The sequence below is a fragment of the Orbicella franksi genome, chromosome 7 (assembly GCF_964199315.1).
Source record: "Orbicella franksi chromosome 7, jaOrbFran1.1, whole genome shotgun sequence".
Taxonomy (NCBI): domain Eukaryota; kingdom Metazoa; phylum Cnidaria; class Anthozoa; order Scleractinia; family Merulinidae; genus Orbicella; species Orbicella franksi.
Genome location: NC_138151.1, coordinates 13,986,063 through 14,003,851, shown reverse-complemented (window position 1 = coordinate 14,003,851; position 17,789 = coordinate 13,986,063). Strand labels below are relative to the sequence as shown.

The 17,789-nt window shown below is 39.0% G+C and overlaps 1 protein-coding gene and 1 long non-coding RNA gene across 2 annotated transcripts; one reads left to right on the top strand and one right to left on the bottom strand.

Moving 5' to 3' along the window:
- Positions 1-6,947: 6,947 nt before the first annotated feature.
- On the bottom strand, positions 6,948-9,837 carry LOC145493591 (uncharacterized). The gene has a single exon (XM_081473079.1). It carries the CDS (start codon positions 9,777-9,779, stop codon positions 6,948-6,950), a length of 2,832 nt encoding a protein of 943 aa, XP_081329205.1. The 5' UTR covers positions 9,780-9,837.
- A 2,499-nt stretch (positions 9,838-12,336) lies between these two features.
- On the top strand, positions 12,337-17,106 carry LOC145493805 (uncharacterized). The gene is made up of 3 exons (XR_014050178.1): positions 12,337-12,634; positions 13,235-15,730; positions 16,888-17,106. It is a non-coding gene; the product is annotated as an uncharacterized LOC145493805 (long non-coding RNA).
- The last annotated feature ends 683 nt before the right edge of the window (positions 17,107-17,789 follow it).

The window sequence follows — 17,789 nt, the reverse complement described above, 5'->3', positions numbered from 1 at the left end:
GAGTCAGAATTTTCAGGTGTATCACATAGAATTCGACAAAAGATTAAAAATGCTGTTTACCTTTTGCAAATATCTGCATCAGTTCCAAAGATATGTAGGTTTGAAAAATAGAAATATGCAAATGAGGTGACTGATGTTGTCATACACTTGACCCAATATTACATCAGGTTGGTAGGCTTATAGTTAGAACTACCGCAAACACACCTATGGCTATAAAAATTATATACAGCCTGTATTTTCCCATGGCAACTTGCTCTTTTCCAGTCCCCTCTAACCTGATTTCACTAATTCAGTGATTTTCAGCTTGAAAAACATTAAAGAGGCTATGACTTTGACCTTGCATGTTAATATGCTTCCTAGATCGTGCTGATGAGGCACTATTGGCAAATATCAAAATGGAAAGCCAAAGGTGGCCAGAAAAGCCTATAATCATCAGGGAAGGTTGAAACCCAGTATGCTGCCATGGTAACAAAACTGTTATGCTCATATTATGGAGGACATCCGCAAATTTCATCATAATAGCACTTTAAAGCACTGTCTCTAGGAGCCCATGGTCCCTTCTGGGATGGATGATCTAAACGGTAGGTGGGAGACTCCCAGAATATTGAGGAGAGTTGCTAGAATGATTGTATAATTATCTCTTTACAGGAACTCATTAGACACTAACACTACTAACATGACTGAGTTTGGACAATATATATTTTGTTTTTTGGATACATGTATACTGTTACTGGTCATACAAGAGGTACCTTGCTACTGAGTTAAGTCTTAATGTGTGTATTTTAAAGGAGAAGGTCACTCCAAAAAACATAAATTTTATGTCAATGCTAATGAAAACCTTACACTGAGGTTAGCCACTCACAGAAGTTTCAGCATCTGAAGTGCAGCTTTTCCTTATGAAGTTCGCCTCCAAAGAAGCACCCAGGCCAAGTTTTCATGACATCATTCTGTCTGACAGATCTTGTCCTGATGGCTTGCGACAAGCCTTTTGACTACCACTGTGGGTTATGGCTGCTCTTGAGACATATTATTTTGAGCTAAACATGCTCTAAACTCTAAAATAATAGCATTGAAGATAGTGAAGGGGATAATCGCTTGGAAAAAAAAAATAGATTTTGCTGACCTTGTGACAGATGCCAAGTCAGTTGCAGGTTCTTCTCCTTCCCACCAATTTCAAGTTGGACGGAATGAAGTCACATAAACACAGCCTCAGGCTGCCAAGACAGTTGCAAAATGGTGGCCTCCGAAGTCGCTTCTCAATTTTGAGATGAATTTCTTAAGGATGGCAGGCACTTCAGAGGCTGAACCTTTGGTGAGTGGAAATGCTGAATATTCACTTGCTATAAGAGAAGACAAAAAGAGTAAGCTTTTTGGAGTGACCTTCTCCTTTAAACTGAAAACATGTGAGCTAAATGCAACAAAATGTATATTAAACTTGGGCCAGTTCAGTATGATTTATTACAAGGTTTAAATCAGCCACAAAAAAATTGTTAGCAACTGATATTACTTTGTGAAGGCTTCTGGAAGGGTTATACTTTTATAAAGCTCCTGGCAGCAAGTACTATTTTGGTTTACTAAAGAAAGACTCTTGTTACTGCTTAAGGAAACTGTGTTTGGTACAGTAGGTGTCAAAATATTATGGCTTTGATGACATGATAATAGAGATATCAGCCTTGGTAATTTCAGGGATAGTGGATAACCAATCTCCAAATAATAGAGTTATGGGGCTTCACTATCAAAGTGATGCCTGATGCTTATTATAAATTGTGTGTATTACTCCTAAAATGTATGATCCAGAATTTTGTTTTGTGGGTAATAGCTCAAATTCATTTTCACCTCTGTGAGGTACAAATATTCTTAAAACAACCAACACTGACAATTTTAAATTACAATGGAACTCTGTTAATCCAGTTGCTGGGCCACAAAAATTTGACCACATTAACAGTGTGGTTAAAGGGGTTCTTTAAATAAGAAAATGACCAACTATCTGAGCCTTTGTTCAAGCCAGAATCAAGTGGCTGTAATAACAAGGTGGCTATGTGAATGGGGTGGCCAGAAGGCAGGGTTCCACTGCAGTGATGAACATATAAGATGATCCTCTCAAACACTTACCCATAAAGATTTTGGAAAGTATAGTTTGTATAATCAGTTAGACAACACACAACTTGGGCCCAGAGCTGACTAGAGATATTCCATTTTATATCCACACCCCCTTCCCCCAGCCACACTCACTAAATAAGTCAATATTCACCTCCTAACAGAAAAGATAAAAGTGCAGAAATAACTCTTTCATAGCCCCGTCTAAAGCTCATGTCAACAGAGGAAGAGGGAGTGTGGAAATAAAATAGAATGGCCCTACTAGGGACCATTTATATGGTCTTGGGTACCCAAGACAACCCTTCTCCTGAGTTACCCTGGCCAAGCTAACTTTTCATTTATTTCTTTGAAAATTCAACCAACTGTTTACATTTAGGATCATGAACCTGTCTCGCCTGCGAGACAACAGGGGTGGGTGAGTGGTCTAGCCTTGGCTCATGTCACTCCTTGGCACCCTGACAGGGAGGACAACTTTTCTCTATATAAACACTTTGGCTTGGCTAATGCATGGGGAAATAAATGGCAAACAATCACTTTAAGATCACACCAAGCTAGAATTCTCAGCCCACCCACAATGGAGCAATCACAACTGAGCTTTGTGAATTATTTGATGCATGCATATGAGACAGCCATTTTTCATTCTTTCTTTACAAGATGGAAGGTAGATGCCATTTAAACATTGATCAAATAATGAACAAAGGTCCCGTTGCTACAGAGTTACATTGTATCCCCACCAGATTAACAGAAGATGAGGTGTTGTAAACAGATCTTTAGAAGAACTAAAAAAGCTGTGAAAACAATCACCAGCGGCCTGTGTTCCCACGGCATCTCTTGTTGAGTCAATTTGATATATAGAACATATCTTTAAAATCTCAAAATAGTCAAATTAACTAATTATGACTACCAAAATCTGCGATTCTCCCTACACTATTTATTAACAGAATAAAAATTTGATAACCTATTTACCACCATGGTAGCTGACACAGTTGCCCTAAACATAACTTTTGACGGCCTTTTGTTTATGGTCTTATCAATAATGATGAAAAAGTAGCCTCTTCTAAACAACATTACCCAATTCAAGACTAGAGTACAAAACTCATATCCTATTTAAGGCCAAAATGGCCAAAACTGATACCCTATTTATGACCAAAACGACTGAAAAACCATACCTTTTGGCGCCACACATACCCCTATTGTGCATATAAGGGAGTACCCTCCGCTCCGGGTCACAGTAGAAGTGGGTACCTGTCAAAAGCGGAGGTAAAGTTAAGGGCTAAGGAGCTAACCCTAAAAACAGGCCAACCCCCCTCTTTTGGAACTGCCCAAAGAAGTTGATCCCCAGGCCAGCATTGCAGTTCTGACAATACAGAGGAATGTACAATTGACCACTGGATAAAATTTGAATTCTGTCCAGCATACATGTATATTTATGAACAGCTTCACAGTACCCGGGGGGGGGGGGTTACTCCCAGAAAATTTGGTGGGGGAGTGCTTCACCCCTTTGTTGATCTCTTCGGGGAAATCTGATATCCCCAAAGCTCGCCTCTAACTCTCAACATTGCTTATTTCTTACAGAGAAAAACCGTATTCAACAAGAGATACGGAAATAGGATACTAACCTTGAGTATACGCTTCAGCATGTCTTTTCCACCACACGCACGTGGATACAGAGCTTCAACTGTGTTCACTTTCAGAAAAAAACGGTTTCTGTTAAATATGTTCTAGACTACGAGTAGTCCCTCTTTCGCTTAGTCCGTCGTGCGTGACGCGAAAGAAAACCGCGAGAAAAAAATGGCCGCGCGAAAGGAGGGACTACCGCCTAAGCCCAAGAGTTTGAATTATGCGTTGTTCTCACAACGCAAAAATATGATTGGCTTATGTTAGGAGCGTTGACAACGTGTTGTCAACATTCGAGATACCTGTGACGTCTTGCAGGAATGTTTTGGAACCGGAGCAAATCGAAGCGGGACCAGAGCAAATCGAAGCGTTGGAATCGAGCTTCGCAAGCCGTGATGTTCTTGCGAATCTGCCAACAGGCTTTAGAAAGATTTAAATTTATCCAGTGTTTTGTTTGGCAAAGCTTTCTGCCTCCAACCCGACTGCGAGCGTGTTAGTGATTTCGCCGCTCAACAGCATCGTCTAAGTCAGCGACTATAAATTCACTGAGCTTGGCCTTTTTCTGCCGTCCATTTGAAAGATTGAACCGGACTCTCACTTGAAACCGGACATTCACCTGAAATTTTCCGCTGCTATCGGCAAACATTTCACCGCAGTTGGATGATCTCCTATGTATAATGTGTAATGCGTAATGCGTAATGCGTAATGCGTAATGCGTAATGCGTAATGCGTAATGCGTAATGCGTAATGCGTAATGCGTAATGCGTAATGCGTAATGCGTAATGCGTAATGCGTAATGCGTAATGCGTAATGCGTAATGCGTAATGTAAATTCTCGGTTGAAACTCTGTTGAAATTTTCGCAATAACTTTTAGACGCAGCGAAAATCGTTACAAGAGGCCTCTTTCGCCGTCTTCTTTTTAAAACTTCTTTGGCAGTTTCGCTGAACGAACAGTGAACGAAGATATACTTCTCACGGCATATGTTTTTGCCTGGCTACTTGAAGAGTAGAGTAGAGCAATTTTATTCAGATCTCCTGGGGCTATTGATAACAGGCGATAATAAGAGGACGTCAAGATGAGAAATCCTACACCGAAAAATCACTCGGCCGTGAAGGGGCAAACTCTTGGGCTTAGGCGGTAGTCCCTCCTTTCGCGCGCTACTAGCCCCCAGGATTTCGCGCGGCCATTTTTTTCTCGCGAATTTCTTTCGCGTCACGCACGACGGACTAAGCGAAAGAGGGACTACTCGTAGTCTAAATATGTTCCCCTTGTACACAGTGCAAACTATGGCCAGCGATACTTCATCCAGGTTGTTGTTAACATTATAGGCTATTGCACTTAGTGTTATCACCGAATCACGAACAATAAGAACCAAAAGTCGGAACAACACCAGTTTTGAATATGTGTAAAATCCGCCATTCGATGACAGAAGGCTCTCCGTTATTTTCCTTCAAAATAATACTAAACTGTTCTCTTTTGCCAACAGTTTTGCTTCAAAAGTCGAAGAAATGTGCCTTCACGATATTTCTATCCTCAGTATGGAAGGACACGGACCTGATGGTTTGCAAATAGAAGAAAATCTTTCCCAATCGAAACGCCATTTTTTCGCTTTGTGAAACGAGCTGCGCGGCACCGTTTAAACCGGACGTGACGTCACTTTTTGTTGGATGATCCAGTACAAAAATTTCAGGAGTCTTCTGCCCCGCCCCTGATTCAATCGAATACCTCGAATAATGATTCAATCCAATACCTCGAATATTGATGCAATCTTCCTGGGCCGAGCGCGGCCAACAGGAACAAAGAGTAACTGAGCACCAGAGAGCACTGAAAACATGGCGGGCGAAGGAGAACTAGATTTAGAAGTCGAGTTTCCTAAGTTTCTTGCAGACGTCTTGCATAAAACGGAAATAATTTTTGAGAATTTTGACTCAGAAGTTGCAGAAGGGCACGCCGAAGTTCTTGATCAAACCATTAGTCTGCTTAGGTAAATGAGACATTGCTACAACCGAGACACAAGGGACAAGGAAAATTTCGATTCCATTGCTGTCGCTTTTGTAGATGTGCTCAGAGTGTTGCGTCGCAGAGCTATTACTCCGTCAATTTTTTCTGCAGAATCCATTACGATAGAAAGCGAAAAAAGAGGAAATCATGGAAGACCATTTCTTAAAATTCCTGTTGAGGTGCTTGAGAAACTTTGAGGACTAGGATTCATCTGGACAACGATAACAGAGCTGATGGGAGTTTGAAGATGGACAATTCACAGAGGAGTGACAGACGGTATGGCTTAGAAGATATAAGGGGTTTCGACAGCTTACCTGATAAGGAACCGAAATCAGTCAAGAATACATTTCTAACCACGGGAGTGCTACTGGATATAACTTCATTGCAGGTTTCTTTAAGTCCATTGGGTTACGGGTTCAACGGAGAAGAATAAGAGAAAGGTTAACAAAATTAGATCCCCAAAATACTGCCTTGAGATGGGGTGCGTAAATTCGCTTTGGCATCTGGATGGACATCACTCTCTGATCTGATGGAAAATACTAATTCACGGCTGTATAGACGGATTTTCTCGGAGAATAACGTTTTTGAAATGTAGTGCCAACAATAAAGCAGAAACAGTTCTTGAATTGTTTCTGGATGCTGTTAAGAGAGATGGAGAATTTTGGCCTTTGAGAGCACGAGTATATCATGGTGTTGAAAACGTTGGTGTGTGCGATACAATGGTGCAGGTTAGAAGAGAGGAGAGGGGCAGCTTCACTGCAGGGCCATCAACACAACCAACGAACTGAAAGATTGTGGAGGAATGTTTTCCGTTGTGCTTCCCACTTGTACTTTTACACTTTTTATAGTATGGAATTGTCAGGCATCCTGGACACTGATAATTCAGTGCATCTTTTTCAACCAAGGATAAGCCAAGCTCTTTGCCAGTTCACTGAAGCTTTTAACCACCAAAATGTAAGAAGTAGTATAGCACAGCGGTATATAAGAACTGACCAATGACAGGACCCCATTCAATACCACGTGACACAAATCAACCAATCACAACACTTGGATTTTACACGTGACTTTTAATAGAGAACAATGGGCTAGGTCGCAACTTCTCATAACCTAATTCCTAAAACGGTCCTAAAACCTATAATTCCTAAAAAGTGTTCATATACCACAAACGGTCAATCCAAGAGAGATGTGTTCTCGGTTGAATAATGTGCTTGAAAGCATTTAAGTTATACATTTAATCAAAATCAGTTAAAAGAAGGGCCATGTCAATGTCATCTTCGTCTAAGACAGCTTTTTTGTAGCCGTAAGGGTATGATAAGAATGTGTCTGGGTCAACAACGCGTTTGTCGAACACAACTTGATAATTTTTGATCTGTTCGCTTATGGTCAATTGTTTTGTTTCAGGATCCCGACCGATCTTGTGAGGATTTACGATGGAAATCTTTCTAGGAACGCTTTCTCCAGTGGATTCATTTCTTTTGGGAGAAGTGACTTCGGAAATGACATTTTGTTTTAATATTTCATAGTTTAATTGTTCTTGTCCACGAGTATTGAGTGTGAATCCACGTACTTTGCATTCGACTTTGTTTTTCTTTGTGATGTAACCATAGTTCTTTGGACCAGCAGATGCAAATTCTACGATGTGATCGTCTTCGGATAGTTCGTCGGTGAATTCACCGAGGTAATCACCCAGGGTGAGAGTTGGTTCTCCTTCTTTCTGTGAGTATATGACGGAATCGGTATCAAAGCAAAGAACTTGTTGCGGATTTAATTTACTCAGACCGTCTTGATATAACTTTAATCGCGCCCAACACGTTGTGAAACAGGCAATGAAGATGTTAGTGTTGGGTTGAATTCTCTCTTCGTCGTCGACATTTTTGTATACGATTTCTACCATTTCATCATTCATGATCCTGAAGGCTTGGATTATTTTTTTGTCGTCTTCGATGATTTCGTACAGACGTGAGGGTTGCGTGATTGCCACCACTTGACTTTTGTTGCCTTGTTGACCATATTTTCCCCAGAAGCTGTTGAGCATCATTTTGGCTAATGATCTTCTTCCGGGATTTTTTTTAATCTTGTCGATTTCTAATTTGATTCCTTCATTTTTTTCGTAGTTTTCCACGTACTGAATACTTTTTTGACTGTCGTTACCGACCCATTCTGGCCATCCACTGGCTTCTTGCTTTATTTTTAGAAAGGTGTTTACGTAGGAGGTGAACATGTCACCGCTCGTCAAACTGAAATGCCAGACTTCGTGTACGTGCTGTATCACATAACCTTGTTTGACAGCTTCCATCAATTCGGGAGTACACCAAGTTCCGGTGAGACATCTTTCTTTGTCACTGTGTACGCATTGGTAACTACGCTCTGTCAAAGGTTTGGGTTGTTCTGTTTCCACACATTTTCTACACAAGGGAAATGTCAATTTACCTCCACTTCGGTACGGAAGAACAGGATGATACAATTCTGGCGGTGGTAAGACGGTGCATTGAGCTAATCCAAAGTAGTCGCTTAGGTCTGTGACCCCAGGTTCGAGAATGATAGTTGGATGTCCAACTGGGTAGATCATGTTCTTGTTTACCCAGGGATAAAGAGACGTGAAATCGAGATACCAAATTTTCTCACTGTCTTTTACCTTGTGAAACAGTTTCACGGCATTTGTTCTACCTCCAAAAAAAGCGTTACGAGGTTTCAGTCTGTCAATGATTTGAAAAGAATCCACCACTTCTTGAATGGACTTGTCCTCTTCTTTCTTCTTCTTCCATTCACACTCCCATATCACTTGCACAGAGTAACCTTTCAGAAATAAGAGTTGCTCTTTTGCCTCTTGGTTTTCGTAAACATCATCCATTGTTCTTTCTCCCATCTTTTCTCTTTCTTCGTCTCGGTTAGGGTAGCATTTTGGACAACCGTGCCAATAACAACCATTAAATTCGTACACGACATTGGTGATGGGATCGTAGCCATCCACGTAGTATTTATGAGGACCGTCTTTAATGACATGTTCACCACCGTTTCTTCCATGTTGTATGTTGTGATGGGGCTTTGTGTTGAGCCAGGTCAACCACTCGATACTAACCTTGGAGTGAGATTTGCCTTGTCCGTGCCATCCGCTTATCGGTTCTGAGGCAATGGTTCTCTCTTGCATGTGAGTCTTTCGATAGTAAAGATTACACGCCGAAGCGGTGGTCAGACATCTCTCAAGAGGGTTGAAACCGCTGATTTCTTCGAATTCTTGACAAAAGACTTCACATCCACCCTTCAGTAGTAGTACGTCAGATTGACAATAGCTCAACAGCTCTTCTTGAAAGTTGAATTGGTAATTTGGATCCTTGGAGAGGTTTTCGTACCATTGATTAAACTCTTTGGCTCTGTTTGGAGACATTCCTTTCGGATCGTAATACTTTTTGTCTGGAAATGGACCCACGTACTCTTGGTTTTCTGGGGTGTTGAAGAAGTGGGGGAAGAAACCTTTCTTCTTCTCTTTCAGTCCAAAGGCTTTTGGAAAAGAGGCAAGAGGCATTTGAAAGAAACAGAGCGAGTCTTTTAATTCGATGTCACCACCGTTGAAACTCAAAGAAATTATCTTGGCTCCATTGACTATTTGATCTACTCCAACGTACTGTTTGAATAATTCGTCAAGTATGAGGTAAGCATCGAAGCCTTGAGAATTGTGAGCAATGACCGTTAGTCTACAGTCCAAGGACAGTTCTCTCAACCAATCGATGAAGTCGACGATGCAGGTTTCCCCTTCGAAATTGAACAATTCTTCGGTGTTAGAAGTGGCAGCACACACTAAATTGGGAATGTGAACACCTGTGTCTTGCATGGTTTCACTGTCCCAGTAGACAAATATGTGAGGTCTTTCTTCAACCGATCTTGAACCATCACTTTTTCTCTTTAGACGAGTCTTCTTGAGTTTCTTCATTTTTTCTTCTAGCTTGGTGGGATTTTGAATGAAGCATTGATGATGGTCCAGGTTCTTGTACTCTTTACAAGAGGGGCATTCATTGGTTCCACAGACATGGTTTGATGTGGTTTCACGGGGACGAAGCATTCGCATGCACTTGCTGCATTTTCTTTTGCTGCTACAGACACTTTTGCGTGTTTCGTTTGCTTCTTTTCCGTTTTCTTCACTGAATTTGGTGTGGTTACTCAAGCAATGGGTTCCAAAGAATTTTCGTTGACATCTTCCACACTTGTAAGTTGTCAATACACATTTTATGAATAGATGAAAAACAACATCCTGTATATTTCATTTTATCCTCTTCAACTGTAGAACCTTTTTTTACAAACAATACATATTTCTTTTATAGGTTCCATCTAAAAATTAAAAAAGAAGAATTAATGATAGTCGATTTCGAATGATATCAGTCATTTCGTAACTTCCATTCATTTCTGTTTCACAGGGCATATTTAACTGTCTTGCTGTAAAACAAACGAGAAAAAATTGTCTGGCGAGTGCAATACTATCCGCAAATGTCAATAGGGTCAAATAAAAATCAGACAAACAGTTCTCTTTCTCGCTCTCCAACCAAGATTAGCCAGATTAGCCAGTGTATGGTTAGCTCGATCCCTCTATAAATGAAAATGGGAATATGATATTCTTAAAAAGCCTGCAGTCTACATTTTACCCATGGTTTGCAGTCTAGTCTTCTAAGACTTTTCTTTAAACATAAAGACATACAAGGCCCTCTCTCCTCTGCATAGGCCTCTCTTGTGCTGCTTTGACCTTAGGCTGGTAGTTCAGAGTATATTCAATTTCCCTTAGGGAGCCTCTACGGAGGAGAGAGTACAAGGCCTCATTTATATGGTCTTGGGTACTGGAGACAACACTATCAGACCCTTCTGAGGCAACTTTATCAAGTGTTTATATGAAATGAAGTTGTCCCTCCGGGATTACTTAAGCCTTTTTTCATATTCTAATGCTCAGTTATCCTTTTTCCTTTGGCTTCCTTTCAGTCATTTGATCACTGTGGGGTTTTGTGAGTTAATTTTGATTTCTTCATACCATGAGTTGCCCCAGGTAGGCCAGTATTTTGACGAAGAAAGGTTATGAGGCCTACCAGTATTACCCTGGTTATGTTGCTAAGGGTGACTTGTGTTTCGCTTTCTCAACAAAATGGTGTGAAACTTAGCTCATCTAGGGTCACTGGGGGGAGGGCTTTCTTTGTTACCTATGACCAAATAAGGGGCCTCACTGTCAGCTGTAATCATGTATGCTTATATAACAAAACTTGAGTTCCAAACTCTGGTCACCTTGAGTTCCTGTTGCTGATCTTATGATGTTTACAAAATTGTCACAACTGGATCAACAATTTAGGAATTTGAAGTTTGATTTATTTTAATTCCTAAACAATATTGTAACTTTTGTTTATGTCAGGATCCAAAAATGCTTTATGCAGAGGGTTTGTTGTAGTTTGTTTGACATGCTTCAGAAATTTTATTTTTTCTTTGTGCAGGTGAGGGTGCTGAAAAAAATTCTTTATGTGAAAATCTGAAGACCTCAATTCAATACATTGATACTGGAAATGAGCTATATAATGTTTTATAAATTATGATATTAGTTCCATGTACATTACCGCATTGTATCTACTTGGACGGGACTTAAAAGGTGGATGGATTTGGATCATTTAATTGTGAGAATTAGTTTTTTTGATGGTAAATACATATTGAGTTCCTGGTGCTAGATCTCATTAGGAAATTTATCTTTTAGTTTACATTTTGTGTTGAAAAGAGTTAGGGGTGAAATAAAAACCAAAGAGGGAAGGGAGGTCACGTCAACATTTACTCCAATTTTCAAACGGTGAATATTAAGAGGAGTCTTATTTGATCGTAGGTTACCATCCTCCACTACCTTTGCAAGACCATCCAAGCAGGCCCGTTTTCTGACCATGTAAAGCTATCTATTTATTGTCAATGTACTGTCAATTAAACATTTAAAACCCAATCTTGTGTGGTTTTTTTGTTATTTGTGGAAAATGTATGCTTATCACTTGCATGATGCATTCTCTTGAAGCCAAAAATAAAGTCATCAATGCAAAAAGCAACAGGGAACCTGGGATGGATGGAGCTGGGGAGAAATCAGGCTTCGGGTTCATGTCTACAAGTACAACGTCTGTGACACTCTTCTCCACAATATTTCTTTGTAGGTCAGTTTAAACTTAATGTAAAATAATTGTCGCAGCTATCTTTATTTAAATACGATTTACTGTGATGAAAATTAAAAGCATAAAGTATAAAGGAAAGAATTGATTATCATTTCAAACTTAGAGGCAGTAAAGCTTTCACAGTGTCTCAAGACAGATACTATTAGAAAACAAGCGGTTTGCTTACAATAAGAGATCACCTTTGTCATAACCAGGGGCGGGGCAGAAGACTCCTGAAAATTTCGTATAGGCATCATCCAACAAAAATGACGTCACATCCGGTTTAAACTGCGCTTCGCGGCTCGTTTCACAAAGCGAGAAAATGGCGTTTCGATTACTCACGATTTCCCTCTATCTGTAAAGCATCAGTTTCGTTTCATTTTATATTGAGGATGGAAAGATGTTGCAGACACATTACTTCGACATTTTAAGCAAAAATTTCGGGAAAAGAGGAACGTTTATTATTGTTTTGAAGCAAAATAACGGAGAGCCTTCCGTCATCGTCGGGCGAATTTTACACATTTGCAAAACTGGTGTTGTTCCGACTTTTGGTTCTTGTTGTTCGTGATTTAGTGATAACAGTAAGTGCAATAGCCTATAATGTTAACAACAACCTGGATGAAGTATTTCTGGCCATAGTTTGCACTGTGTACTACGGGAACATAATTAACAGAAGCCGTTTAGCTCCAAAAGTCGCTATCACCAGAGCTTTTGTTGCTCTTGGCTCACGTGTATTGGTAGAAGAGACAAGCTGGATCGCATGCTGAAGGTCAGTACCCCACATTTCTACTTCTCTGGTTGAAGATTGTTGTCTTCAGTAAGATACAGTACATACATATTGGTACTTTGGCGTCATCAGTCTTTCTCTTTGGTTAGTGCTTTTAAAACACCCATTAAAAAAAACTTGATTCACGGCATGGAAGCTTGTTTCGCTGGATCGAAATTCGAGCAAGATTTTTAAGTTCTAGTCCTCTTTAAAAGTAATTAAATCAGTTATTCAAATCCAAGCCATCAGAGGGAATCTGCCATTGAAGCTGCCCTAAGGTAAGATCCTGTTTAAGGACCTTCCCCTTTGAAAATCGTGGGGGTTTTCTTTGAGGCAACACATGGTCCCATTTATATGGTCTCGCGTACTCGAGATAACCCTCCCCCTGAGGCAACTTTATCAAGTGTTTGTATGTGAAAATGTAGCCCCTGTAGGCCGAGTAAAAGTTGACCCTGCATGATTATTCGTAACTCTTACTGAATAATCAAATGTGCAACTATCCCTCTTTGTTTAAGTTTCTCTCAGTCATTTGATCACAGTGGGTTTTGCTGAGTTAATTTTCTCTTCTTTGATACAAATTGCTGCTTTAAATCTTAAATCTAGGTATTACGTGACAATCACCATGCTGAGAGTTGTTCCAGTTAGGCGAGCCAAAGTGTTTATGTATACTCAAAGAAAAGTTGTTGGTTACTTTACCTGCCAAGGTGAGTCAACTTGCCCACCTGAATTGTCTCACCCCCAAGTCTGGTTCGTGATCCTCGTGTAAATGGTTGGTTGAATTTTGCAAAGAAATAAGTGAAAGGTAGCTCTGCCAGGGTAACTCGGGGAAAGGGTTGTCTCTGGCACACAAGAGCCATTTTGTTTTATGTCCATTTTCCCTCTTCCTCCTCCAACTGATTATGCAAAATATACTGTCCAAAATCTTTTTGGGTACTGGTGTTTGAGTGTCATCTTTATCATTACTGTGGAATGTACCTCACCTTACAGCCACCCCTGTTAACACAGCCACCTCGTTATTATGGCCACTCTATTCTGGCTCAAACAAAAGCTCAGTCTGTCATTTTCTTGTTTATTAATTATACAGCCAGATTTTTGTGGCCTGTTGGTGACCAGATTAACAGAATTCTGGCACACTGTAGGAGTAATTTATGCAATTTACAGTAAGCAACAGGCATCATTTTGATGGTGAAGTCCCATGCATACATGTAACTATTGATTATTTTGAGATTTTATCTTCATTACTGTATGTCAACAAGGCAATATTTTGATTCCAGTGCTCCAGCGGGAGGGGGGGGGGGGGACTCTCCTCTATGTGCTATGTATAGCTATGTGCAGCCCCAAAGGGTATGGTTATTCAGCCATTTTGGTCATAAATACTCTAGAGTAAGGCGTTTGCCCTCTAGTCTTTAATTTGGTATGTTTTTTAGAATACGCTACCTCAATTTTCATCATTATCGATAAGACCATCAACAAAAGTCCTTCAAAACTTATGTTTAGGGCAACTGTAGCAGTCACAACAGTCATAAATGGGGTAGGGAAAATCGCAGATTATGGTCATAAATAGGTTAAGGGTTTTACTTTTGTGAAGAGGGCCGCACTGACCCCCACCCAATTTTTCTGGGATGTACCAAACACATTTTCTTAGCAGTTGCTACAGTCTTGCTTTAGTAAATCAAAATAGTGCTTGCTGCCAGGTACTTTATAAAAGTATAACCCCTCCAGAAGCCTTCACAAAGTACATGTAATATCAGGTGCTAACAATAATTTTTTTTGCAGCTGATTAAAATTTAGAATTAAATTGTACTGAACTGGTGCAGATTTAATATACATTATATTTTGTCACACTTAGTTCACTTATTTTAAGACTACTCAGCAGCAACGAGTACCTCTTGTATGATCATGCAGTAACAGTATATTCAAAAAAAAAATTCATGTATATGTATTACTATCCTGCCTGGAAGAGTGTGTAGAGAGAGCACACAGTGCAGTGTCCTACTGTATGTCTTTTGTTAGGTATAATAATCTTAAATTTAGAAGACTCATATTGATCTTTTAGGATTCACAAAAAAGTTGATATCTTGGCAACTCTCCTTTAGGTGTGTCACTTCACAATAAATTAGCAGTTTGGTATGTTGTAGCATAGAACTTTAATTAATTAAGTCATCGCACCGGTATCACAAAGGTCATGGGTTGGAATCCAGTTCACACCGAATTTTTTTTTCAGGCTATAATTTCACCTTAGTTTGCTTAAGTTCTGTATAGTTGCAATGATCAATCATGTCTTCATAAGTCAATCAATGTATATATGTCACACTAACTTATACTTTAACACTTTGTCTTAAAGTTTGTGTATTTGTTTTATTGTGTGGTTCTAGAAAATGTCCATACCCACCCCAAGGAGATTATTGGAAATTCCAAGGATGGGGAGGGTCTCAAAAGCCAAACTTTTTAAAGAAATGTATTAATCAAATTTGGAATTTCCATAGGGATGGGATGGGGAGATCTCTGTTTAATAAATACATAAATAATATGTACAGACCCATTATCTGATGTGAAGACTGTGCAACATATCCTGGCCAACGAGTTGCCAAGGTGTAGCATCCTTGTTATCAATTTCAAGTACCAAATTAAAGACAATCAGCATGTTAGATGGGAGAGGGGAATTTTTCAAAATGTCATAAACTAAAAATATATTATATACTTTCCAAACTCAGCCATGTTAGTAGTGTTAGTGTCTATCTATTTATTTATTTATTTATTTATTACTGAATACCTGTAGAGATAGTCATACATTCTTGCAAATATTCTGGCAGTCTCCCACATACCATTTAGATCATCCAGTCCCCCAGGAAAGTTATTGTTAATTTATCGTCCATGCAAACTACTGAACCATGGGCTCCAGTGGGGGCAGTGCTATTACGATGCAATTTGCAGATGTGCTACGTAATATGAGCTTAACAGTTTTGTTCCCATGGCAACAGACTTCATTTCAGACCTTCCCTGATATTTTGGGCTTTTCTGGCCACCTTTGGAGTTCCATTTTGATATTTGCCAATGGTGCTTCATCTGCATGATCCAGCAAGCCTATTAAATAGTAAGGTCCAAGTCCAATGTTTTTCAAGCTGAAAATCACTGCATTATTGAAATTGGGTTAGAGGGGACTGGAAAAGATTGAGTTGCCAATTGGGAACATATTTTTTATAGTCATATTAGTGTGTTGCCTGTAGAACTATAAGGCTACAAAGTTTCAATGATCTCTGCGTTATATATGGTCTGCACTTGATGTAACATTGGGTTTGGTGTATGACATAATCAGTCCTCTCATTTGCATATATTTTACACATTTTAAACTTAAATATCTCCAGAACTAATGCAGATATTTGCAAAGGTAAACAGCATTTGTAATCTATAGTGGAATTCTATTTGATACTCCTAAAAATTCTGAATCAAGGGGTAAAAATTTGATGATAGCAGCATGCCAAATCATTGAGTTGAATTTATGCTGCTGACATTTACATGTACTGTAAGGTGGTTGAAGAATTTTGGAGGGGAATTTGGTGTGTTTATTGAATTGCCAGAGGTTGGTTGGTTGGTTTTGTTATTGCTTTGTCATTATCTTCCATGTATTTTTTTTCAAAAGCAGAGTGGTTGGTGGCAAAATTAAAGCAAAACTGGCAATATTCTCACTTACCTGTGTTTCTAAAGTCATGTTTTTAGGTTTTTGTGGTCAATCTATTAGTAGCTGCACTGTCTTAAATTACAATAGAAAAGATGTGATATTAATTATGTAAGTTATGCTTTGGTATCGTTCATACCAAAATTATAGTAATTTTCTGGTTCAATGTTTGCCTCTGCATTAATTTGATTAAACTAGTGTACTTTTTACTTTGTACTGTATTTTTTAACCAAATTTAATTCTGTCGAAAGGGAGGTGGGAATCTGAGAGCAATGGTAAACTAGACCAACAAATATACAGAAATCTGCCACCATTGCTTTCATGGCTGAGTGGAGATGAATCTAAGTCAGACCAAAATTAGAAAAAAAATTACTGATTTAATGTGATCATGGAGATGTTGGAGGGTTGAAATGGGATCCTGGCTATGTGAGAGTAGGAATCAGGGCTGAGGGGGTTGGGTGGTGTGCTTGTGAATTTAAGAACCTCTCTGAAAGTGAAAACAAACTGTAGGTTTGAAAAGTTTAAAGCGGAGGTAAAAATTATACTTTAATATATCTTGTTTATTAAGGTGGTGAATGAGCAAATACCCACTTACAGTGAGTCATCGAAACAATGACATAATTTGTGTTTGTCTTTTCTTAGGTGGTTACCTCCTGGCATATACACTCCACACAGGCATACAATGCTATGATTTAGATGATGCAACCTGCTTTCCCATGTTTAACAAACATGTAAGAGTATCAGTGGACCAGTGTACAAGTGTGATTTCTCTACTGATAATGAGAATTATAATAAAGATACAAAGCCACTCTGCTGTGATTTATTTAATTATTCCTTAACAGTAAAGTGAACCAGTTAAACAAAAGGTTGCACTCGCTGTAAGATCAGGTGTACAAAAATTAAATAGAAAATTTCACTACATCAATTTTATTAATTTAGTAAACTTCTGTGCAAAATACATTTGGTATGTTGTAATGGTAAGAATATAATTTGGAAATTTTTTATGGGAAATGTTTCCATTTAAAAATGTAGCTCAGATGCCACAACTATAATTCTCCTTTCTGTGGTGTTTTCTTTTGAGGTAAATTGTGAAAACAAATTATGTTGACCTACATGTAAGTTAAAAAAATATACAAGTAGTAGCTCTTCTGAAAAAAAAAGTTAATTTGTTGTTGTTTCTTGCTGTTCATTTTTTCCTTGAACATTTTTATTTTCCTAATAAGTAGTTTAGCTAGCCATAAAAGTGTTTTGTTGTCTCTGAGACCATTTTCAAGATAAAAAAGTGATTTGTATATAAAATTTGAATTTTTTGAGGGGGGAGGGGTTGGGGGGTGGGGACCTTTTCAGAATTTCCCTACAAAGATCACAAGGTACAAGGGAAGGGGCAAAAATAGAATTTTAAGTGTTAAAACATATGTTTTCATTATCAGTTTTGGCCTCTCTGTGAATTCGAAGCTGCAAAGTATACTTGAGGATAATGTA

Excerpts from the sequence above, each read along its gene's own strand:
- LOC145493591 (XM_081473079.1), bottom strand. The coding sequence starts at position 9,779 with ATGCGAATGCTTCGTCCCCGTGAAACCACATCAAACCATGTCTGTGGA.